At 40.1% G+C, this 9,712-nt stretch overlaps 2 protein-coding genes across 9 annotated transcripts in view; one reads left to right on the plus strand and one right to left on the minus strand.

The window, feature by feature from the left end:
- The window catches only part of pla2g7 (phospholipase A2, group VII (platelet-activating factor acetylhydrolase, plasma)), a 12,103-nt gene extending 4,168 nt beyond the window's left edge, over positions 1-7,935 (plus strand). For both annotated transcript variants that reach the window (XM_032542855.1, XM_032542854.1), the window contains exons 5-11: positions 315-383; positions 2,216-2,393; positions 3,225-3,338; positions 4,926-5,017; positions 6,655-6,825; positions 6,918-7,066; positions 7,177-7,935. In XM_032542855.1, coding sequence (XP_032398746.1) covers positions 315-383; positions 2,216-2,393; positions 3,225-3,338; positions 4,926-5,017; positions 6,655-6,825; positions 6,918-7,066; positions 7,177-7,277 — 874 coding nt within the window. In that variant the 3' untranslated portion in view covers positions 7,278-7,935. The remainder of the gene's footprint in view (positions 1-314; positions 384-2,215; positions 2,394-3,224; positions 3,339-4,925; positions 5,018-6,654; positions 6,826-6,917; positions 7,067-7,176) is intronic.
- A 945-nt stretch (positions 7,936-8,880) lies between these two features.
- Positions 8,881-9,712, minus strand: part of tdrd6a (tudor domain containing 6a) — a 36,303-nt gene continuing 35,471 nt past the window's right edge. For all 7 annotated transcript variants that reach the window (XM_032542820.1, XM_032542819.1, XM_032542822.1 and 4 more), the window contains one exon: positions 8,881-9,395. In XM_032542820.1, coding sequence (XP_032398711.1) covers positions 9,304-9,395 — 92 coding nt within the window. In that variant the 3' untranslated portion in view covers positions 8,881-9,303. The remainder of the gene's footprint in view (positions 9,396-9,712) is intronic.

Here is a 9,712-nt window from a genome sequence, read left to right on the forward strand (position 1 = left end):
CTAAATCAGTAATTGCACTGGATAACAATGAATATACTGGATGTATTTATTATTATAACAGATGATAAATGCAAAATATTGAACATGTGAAAAAACTATGAAAGTCTCATTATGGACTACCATAATGAGGTATAAACAATAAATAAAAAAATTTACTTTTTAGGGGGACTGAGATGAAATTTAGGGTGGCTTGAGCCCCCTGAAAAAGGGTCCAAAATCGGCACTGGTACTAGCTCTTTATGAATTGGATGTTCTGCTCACTTATCGGATACTATGAAGGTGTAATTTAATTGTATCTCCGTTGTGTTTCCTAGGACTTTGTATTCAGCTATATGTGCAGAGTTGGCCTCGCAAGGCTTCATTGTGGCGTCCGTGGAACACAGGTATTTGTACAGGATTTTTTATTATTAATTACATTTGGCTTTGAGCTGAATTTTAATGTTGATGTTAGGATTTATTTTATTAAATCAGGAAGCTTTTTATAACACCCATATGAGGGTTGTTGGACATATATACACCAACTGTAGGCTGAAAACATGCACACTGAACATTTGAGTTCTATTTTTTTCTTTTTATTTATTTATTTATTTAGGACTGGCCAATATATCCATATCGTGATATGAGACTAGATATCGTAATAGATGTTGGGTATGGTAGTAGGACACCAGTCTTCTTTGCCTGGTTTTAAGGGCTGCATTACAGTAAAGGGATGTCATTATCTGAACTTACCAGACTGCTCGAGCTGTTCTATTATTTGCCTTTACCCACTCAGTCATTATATCCACATTACTGATGATTAATTGTGAAAAATCCATTTTTGTGAAAGCACTACAATATCATCGCAATATTGAATTTGAGTTATTTGGTCAAAAACATTGTGATATTTGATTTTCTCCATGTCGCCCAGCCCACTTTGTATTATTTCAACATAAATCACATACCTGTATGTACATCATATCAAATAAAATTGACCAAATTACAATTCAAAACCAAACCTCTATCACCCACCCCTGACTTTAAGAATGCTTCCACATTTCATCTCATTCTCTTGCATTTTTCCAAAGCTATCTTTTCTAACGTAACCATTTCAGTTGCTTCAGTGTTCCATTCCTTCTGCGTACGTGTATTAAAAGCAATCCAGTTCTTCATAATGACCTTTGTGACTACGAATGGTGAGAGAAATATAGCTTTACTGATAGATGGTATTATGCTGAAGTTGTGAGGAGACTCTAGTTGAGAGTTGGCCAGTCAGACAATGACAGAGGTCTCTTCTGCGAGCGGCTGTCTGTTTATCTGTGGAGTAGGAGTGGAAATGGTGTGACAGACAATGGTACGAACCAGGTCATCACATTTCTTTTCAGTGTAGACACAAGGGGACCCTACGAAGATGAACATAATGGCCACAGGTAGTCCGTCACTTGTGTGGGTCGGAGTGGTATCCCACTGAATTGCAGTGGCTGGTTACAGGCTAAAGCCACAGGAAAAAAAAAAGCACATGCTAGTGTTGTGACCGAGTCCACAGCTGTGACATATGACAGCAGTGAAGGTCAGAGGTCAGTCCAGCTGCTCAGCCAGCTGTGCCTTTGTCACGCCATCACATTGGTTTGTTTAGTCCGTTTCCACAAACAAACCACGACAGTCTGAAAGAATTTTAAGCTAGCTAGACTATCTGTCCAATCTGAGTTTTCAGTTAAAACAACTTTTGTACGTACACGTGTTCCACCAAACCAAGTGGCACCGTTGCTCTGTCCGCCCATGACGATTGTGATTAGTTTAAAGAAATAACAATAAAATAGCGCTGTGGAGGAAGAGAACTAGTAACGGAAAATCAATATGCAGGTCACATGACGTGATTTGACCTGTGACTGGAAGTTTTCCTCTTGTCTCATCCTACCAACAACATGCTTCTTGAAATGTCACCACATTGTTAGCCTGTGCTAAAACCCCTATATTTCCTAGTAACATAAAGGAAGTTACATTCATCTCAAGCGCTGCAACTATCAGTTATTTTCATCTGGTTGCAGTAAGGTTTCTCAATTTGCTTTTTGTTTTTGTTCAGCTAACAGTCTACAACATTAAGAAATTCAATTCCAATTCATATCTGACAAAGAAAAACCGCAAGTTGAGAAGTGGGAACCAGACAGTTATCAATATTATAAGACAATGCTTTTTTCCTTCTAATTTTGCAGCATTGTGTGTTTCTTTTTTAATGCAGAGACCAGTCGGCCTCAGCCACGTACTATTTTCGTGACAAGACCGAGTCAGAGAAGGCGAACAAGAATAACGGGCCTAAAACATCTGGCTCGGCCCAGGATGACAACTTGGTGAGAGAGTGGATGTACTACAGACGTCTGAAGCCCGGAGAGAGAGAGTTCCCCCTCCGCAATGAACAGGTAAGAAGAATTTACGTTTTGATTGTGTGCCGCGCTTTGGGGGGGTGAAACCCATTCGCCCCGTTTCTCAGCGTAACATGAGTCAGCAGTTGTCGTATAAAAGAGTGAGGTGGAGACTTTATTCCTCTTTTGTACGATCTGAGTTCAGCTGGAAGGCACACGTGAACTTTACACTCAGTCAGTAACCACTATGCTGCATGACACCGATGTTCAAACAAAACCACATCCTGTTGTCTTCAGCGAGTTCTCTGCTCTTTCATGCAATAATTGCAATTAATTTGAACGTTCCTCCTTTTTATCTCGGTATTACGGCCACACAAAACTGTTTACACTTGCATTTTTTGAAATATGTTAGGTCCATATGTGTTTGTGTTATGTCGTGAATGAATGAACAAATGAAGATGAACTGCTACCTCCTCTGTCAGCTCTAGCCTCTGAAAAGACATAAGAGGAGAAATCCGGCCAATTACAAAAGCTGGTCAGTGTGATGTCATGCTGACTCAGCTCATTACTATTCATGAGCTCACCCAGTTGCGCTGGTACTGATAGCCAGGCTCTCATTGGCTAGCTGTTAGCCAATCAGAGTCTTCCTGCAGGTTTTCTATACCACACTAGAATGGCTGGAAACAAGGTAACCAAGTTACCGAGTCCATGGTCAGTCATTACCACTAAGTAATGGAATACGTGTGGCAGGGCACCTTGAAATAAAGCCCCTCATTAAATTGACTTGGTTTTTCAAGGCTTGGCTTTATGTGACAATGTGGCAATATTTAGTGTTTACTTTTTCGCCTTTCTTTCCTAACTGGTGCGACTCGTTTGTGTCATTCTCAGGTGAAAAAGAGAGCCGACGAATGCATTCGGGCTCTGGATAAACTCATTGAAATCAACTCGGGGATATCAGTGCAAAATGTTTTGCAAACAAAGTTTGACTGGACGACGTTGGAGGTAATAGAACCAGTACATGAACCTTGGTCTAGTTTCACAGAGATCACAAGGTTGCTGTTTTTATATGACAGCATCCAACAAGGGAACAGCACACAAGATTAAGTGACAAAACAATGACAGTGTAGAATTTTGAGTAAAACAGGAAGCTAGAGATAATACAGGTTGAAGCATGTCAGAAAAAATGGGAAAATAGGGGTATTTTTGTGTTCTAGATTACAGATACAGACACATTTCACCATTGAAGTTGTCATTTGTTTAGCGTAGCCCTTTGCAAGTCTCCCAAGACATTCAAGGGGGGGGAAAAAAAGACAACTAAATGGGGGAAAACTTCACTTCTTCCAAATCACTGTAATCTTATTCTTTCAGGTGTCTAACACCACCATCTTTAGGTACAACTAAGAACACGTCATTCATGAGACGTTTGATGACAAAATGGAACCAGGGGCTTCATTTATAAAACCTGTTACAGAAGAAAAAGTTGTGTGAAGCAGAGTGAAATTTGCGGTTGCAACATTCCTCGCGAAAGACAGAATTTATAAAGAATTTCCATGCGTAAAAATGTGCCCAGTTTTCCACAACCCTTTGACCATGCGTGATGGTGCGTAATGCTCCCAAGGCTTTGCACACTGTGTTTTAGTGAACTCCGATGGTAACACGAAGTATCACATGGATAAAGTACTCTGGATGCAAAGCGTACAGCCTGCATCCAAAACACCTGCGCCACTTGATTACCCCGATGAAGCCAATATGCTCCAATCCACTACCGCTTTATTGGAATAATAAATAAATAGCCCTACAGTTCTCAATGGCTTGTGTATTGCAGCCAATCAACAACATGGCAGATTTGGCATTGCTCGAATATTTAGCACGAGCACATCGATTTCACACCGAATCGTGGCTTTTCCCCATTTTTCCGTTTCATGATTGGCCATCAGGGGCTCCTTTACAAGGCAGGAATATTCATTGATTGATTATATATTAGGTCCCATATATTAGGACAAATATGGGAGCGTGAGGTCATTTAAAATGAGAAGAGTCTGTACAGGTGTGCGCTACATGGTGTTAAAAATCAGAATGAAAGTCTGACTTTTTGGCGCACAAAATCTTTCAGAATAGAATCTTTGCAGAGTTTTATCAATGAGGCCCCACGAGTTTAAAAGCAAGTACATTTTTGTAACTTTTTAGGTATTCTGAATACATACTAATATATTTGGACTTAGGTCCAAGTATCATAGTCACTTCCAGGGTAATTTAAAGTCACGCTGTTATAGGGTTGGGACAGAAGTACTCCTACTTGAGTAAGGACTTGAAGTGCTTCATTCAGACATACGTACTGACATGTTCACTCAGGGGACTAAATGTGTCATCATGTTTACATTTTTTAATATAAATGCAAGCTACCCAAAACAAACCAAGACATTTGGAGACTGTTTATGCCAGTTTGATCATTTGAGCAGTTGGGTTTTGATGACAAGGAGATTATAGAAAATCCCCAGACACTGACACTGATTAGGTTACCAGTTGAGAGTAACCAAATTTGTTTTTTTCTGATCACCGATCCATTTCCTCTCTTCTCCTGGCCAACAGAACTCCATGGATCTGTGTCGGATAGCAGTGATGGGGCATTCCTTCGGCGGGGCAACAGTGATCGAAGCACTGTGCAAAGAGGTTAAATTCAAGTATGTGGATTTACAATGTACATCCAGATGTCAATTACACAGCACCCCCTTGTTTAAGAAGCAGGAATACGATACAGCCGGGTTCTCCTAAAGCTATAGTGCGTAGTTTCTGTCTCCCCCATGAGGAATTCTAAGTAATGACAACCAAACTGTCAGGGCTTCCACATGACACAAGCCTTCCTCCACACAGTTGCTAGTAGCCAAGGAGGACGCGGAGGATTAAAAAATGGGAGACACTTAGACACAGCTGGGAAATATTTTAAATTACAGAAATTGCCATGAAACGTCCCCAGTTGATTACTTACATGAAGGCATTTTTTTGTATTTCTGGTTTTCATAGGTTGTTTCAATATGCAAATTAGGCATTCTCTTGCCGAATATGTGCCCACCTGCATACATTTACGGCTCAGAAATCTGAACTTTGGATAAAGCCCGGCTCAAATCCTTGTTTAATTTCGTTGACGTATTAGTTAAAAGGCTTTTACCGAGGGAATTTGGAATATCACTTTGTATCACTCCCTAAATTAGAAAAATATTAAAAATGTTAAATCAGTCTATAAATGATATCAGAACAATCCCATTTGGAATAAAGAAAGGAATTAAACTGCAAAACCTTGTTGTACTGTATGTGCTATTGAAGTGGAGATTTTGGGTTCAGAGTCTGAGGAAAAACTCCTTTTGAGAAACGGCCTTTAAATTCTTTGGATTGTAAAATTCAGACATTTTGAAGACACTACAAGTGAATAAGGTAAACGTTTTACCTGACGGATACCATGAAACTTGCCAAATTCGATTACTGACATTAAGACAATTATTTTCCTTAAGTAATTAAGTTTTCTGAAATTGTAATGTTTAAATATGCAAATGACGCATTATCTAATCTATTAGTATTATATTAGTATTAGGGGCGGCTGTGGCTCAGTGGTAGAGCGGTTGCCTGCCAATCGGAAGGTTGGTGGTTTGATCCCCGCCCCTGCAGTCATTGTCGAAGTGTCCTTGGGCAAGACACTGAACCCCGAGTTGCCCCCGGTGCTGCGCATCGGAGTGTGAATGTGTATGAGTGTTTATCTGATGAGCAGGTGGCACCTTGTACTGCAGACCCGGCCACAGTGTATGAATGTGTGTGAATGGTGAATGTTTCCTGAAGATGTAAAAGCGCTTTGAGCAGTTAAGACTGGAAAAGCGCTATATAAATACAGCACATTTACATATCTAATGCTAAAACTGTTGGTGGATTGGAAGAAATCTAAAGGCGTTTGCTGTATGTCATTCCCCCTCTCTCTCTCCCCTTTTCAGGTCTTCAGCTGTCCTGTGAAAATAAAGGCTAAAAATGCCCAAAATAAATTCTTTAAAAATAACCAATATGGGAAGTGACTAGAGCGTGGATGAGAGTAGCTGTGTTATTGGGTTCAAGTGATAAACGAATGCTTATGTAGAAGTAAGCAGTCCTGATGAGATATACACAGAATATACACAAATGTATTTTAGAAGTTTTTTTTCCACTAGTCAGAAAAGGACATTATGGAAGTAAAATAGTCCAAAACCTCAAAATTCCAAAACATGTCTGTTCTAGATTACAATAGATACATTTTACAGTATTTTGCAAAAACCTGTACTAAAATATGTCTTTGAATCAGGTGTGGCGTAGCGCTGGACGTCTGGATGAACCCTCTGGATGACGAGATCTTTCCCCGGGTCAAACAGCCGATCTTTTTCATCAACTCGGAGAAGTTTCAGTGGGCGGGAAACATCAGCCGCATAAAGAAGCTGGATTCAGCCGTCATCCAGAGGAAAATGATCACCATCAGGTACGATGGACAGACATCAAGTCGGGTTGAGTTGTTTTTGGATTTAAGAATCTGTTTTATGGCGATTTCGTTGCGATGTTTCCATTCATCAGAGGCACAGTCCACCAGAGTTTCCCAGACTTCACCTTCCTGACAGGCAACTGGATCGGCAAGCTGATGAAGCTGCAGGGAGAGATCGACCCGGAGCTCGCCATAGACCTCTGCAACAAAGCTACGCTAGCTTTCCTGCAACGCCACCTTGGTAAGAACAAGAAAGCTCACAATCGCTGCCACTCGTTTCTGTTGTTATCTCACAGGTTCATCAACCATTTGTTAAAGAAAAATTCACATTTTTAATTCTGGATTTTGCAGGTCTAGAGAAGAACTTTAATCAGTGGGACCCTCTGATTGACGGCCAAGATGATAACCTCATTCAAGGAACCAATATCCCTTTGCTTCAGTCTGCCATCTGAGCCGCGCCATGTCCTGAGGAATGTAGCTGGGAGTCAGTGCAACGTTCCCTAAAATGTCAAGCCAGGCCTGCTTGGCAACGGACTAAGGATAACATCTGGAGTAATAACTAGAGAAGATCATCTCTACATCAACAAGAAAGATTTGTTTTCCTCAAAAGATCAAACACTCTGTTCCATGAGGCCTGACTGTTGCTGAAGCTTCTGTTCACCGTTAGTGAAATCTTTACTTACTAGCAACTTCTTAGCGAAATGCTGTATCATTTTCATCTGAGTGTATATGAACATGTTCTTTCACACAAATACTGTACGTCTCCAAGGCTGTTTGACCTTAAGACAGACGAGCTACGCTATGACCGTTTGATTATGGAACAAGACTTTTAATGAGACACGTATCCAACCAGTGAACTGAAATGAAAAAGAAATGAATGTGATTGAATATGATCTGATATAAAGTATTGATCGATTCAACAGAGGGCGGCGACACAAGTAAACCAGCATCATTAAAAGCTTACAAAACACTAAAAGGTTGCGTTGCAGCCAAATGTGCCATCGCTCACAGTACTGCTCATCCTGGGTCAGTGTCAGAACTCTACTACTTTTCTACACCTGTCTGAAATATCTGCCATGACAGAAAATCAATAAATACATTTTTTGCTAATTTCTTTAAGTGGCTTCATCTTCCAGGTTTGTTACTCATTGTTAACGTATAGAATACTATGGGCTCACAAACTGTTCAGTGTCTTAACGGCAGTGTGAGCTGATACCGCTGTATCTATAAAGAGCTCAACAATATGAATAATTAATACTTATATGAAAAAAGGCTTTAAGCCTGGAATTAAGCCAACCAGCTGCAAGATAAATAGTGACCATGATATATTTGATTTGGCAAAAAAATGTAGAGTTCACAAGCCGCTGCAGGCACTGTAAACATTCCCATGGCAACAGCAAGTTTCACCAACCAGATGTTGCTGTTACACTTAGGATTGTGGGCAGTGTAGTACACGATATATGGACGTGTGGCTTCTACAGGGGCATAAACCCTCATTCACAACCTTTTAACTGATGGCAAGTCTACCTCGGATGGTAGAGACATTATGGCTAATAATCTAAATCCTTATGGAGAAAGTACATCGGATTTTATTTCCAGAACTACACAGTTAAGCTCTACTGAAAATGTTTGCAGTGTGGCAAATCTCTCCGTTCAGGGGCCATTCAACAAACCATGTACTTTTCATCCCAAACAACCACCAGGCAGTCCGAGAGAAAGAACACCGTTACAAATATAACAGAATAATATTTTTATACAGTCTTCAATGAAACAACGCCACACACATCTTGGTCCAACTACTGAAATCTGACAAAATAACACATTCTTCAGCAGGACAGAGGCATACGTCACTGTGGCCACAGGCACCACCAAACCAAACATGACACATCCTCATAAGACACTGGGATGGTTTAAAAGTTTGGCAATTTTCAAATTCTGCAAACAATGCAAGTTGTGATTGAAGCAACATTTGTAGTAATTACAACAAAAGTAACATTACAACAACTGTAATATTGAGCTGCACCAAACAAGGAAGAAAAAAAAACAGGACTCGTGTCCATAAATCTGGAATATTTATTGTGCCAACAAATATTTCTTAAAGGCATGCATGTATACACACAAAATACAGAAAACTGCATTTCACCAGACAACCCTTTAAATCTGCCATTCATAGCTTTTTAAACAAAAAATAGTGCTTTCCAAAGAATTATGTGGCAGTTTATCAGAACAGAACAGAACACTGGGCAAGCACACGGATACTGACAAACTCTAGCTATTACAGCTAGTACTGTACAAAAGGCACTCGATGACCCGCCAGGTCATCTAACAAATTAAAACTGCCATGGAGCACTTACAGAACACACAGCAAAGAAAAAAAAACAGAACTTGAACCTGTTGTAACTTAAGACGTGTGCAGTTGATAGAATGATGACAAAAAGGAAAATGAAGGGGGTGGGGATGAAGGGAGTCAGAGGGTGGTTACTCCTCTGGCTGCTGCTGCACCAGCACAATATCAGCTGAGTCATCATTTATTATAAGAGAGAGGTGAGTTATCTTTGACAGCTGGGCCTCTAAAAAGGAAAAGGAAAAATTAAGTTATTCGGTATCAAATGCTGCACATATCTCTGATTGACGTTTCTCAATCTAGATTGCTTTGCCCAGAGTGGCCCAGTGTCTCTCCAGAATTCATGACTCAGGTTACCACAAACCCATTTTTCATGTAGAAACTAGTACTGTCAGTTAATCACGTTATTAATGTTGTTAATGCAAACCCATTTTAATGGCGTCTATTTTTTTTTTAATCGTGAGATTAACACTCTTTTTGGCCTTCTTTTTTCTACATGCTCCACATTCTTTCCACAACTAGTAACGTTAGAAAAACTACAAC

The sequence above is a fragment of the Etheostoma spectabile genome, chromosome 18 (genome assembly GCF_008692095.1).
Source record: "Etheostoma spectabile isolate EspeVRDwgs_2016 chromosome 18, UIUC_Espe_1.0, whole genome shotgun sequence".
NCBI lineage: Eukaryota > Metazoa > Chordata > Actinopteri > Perciformes > Percidae > Etheostoma > Etheostoma spectabile.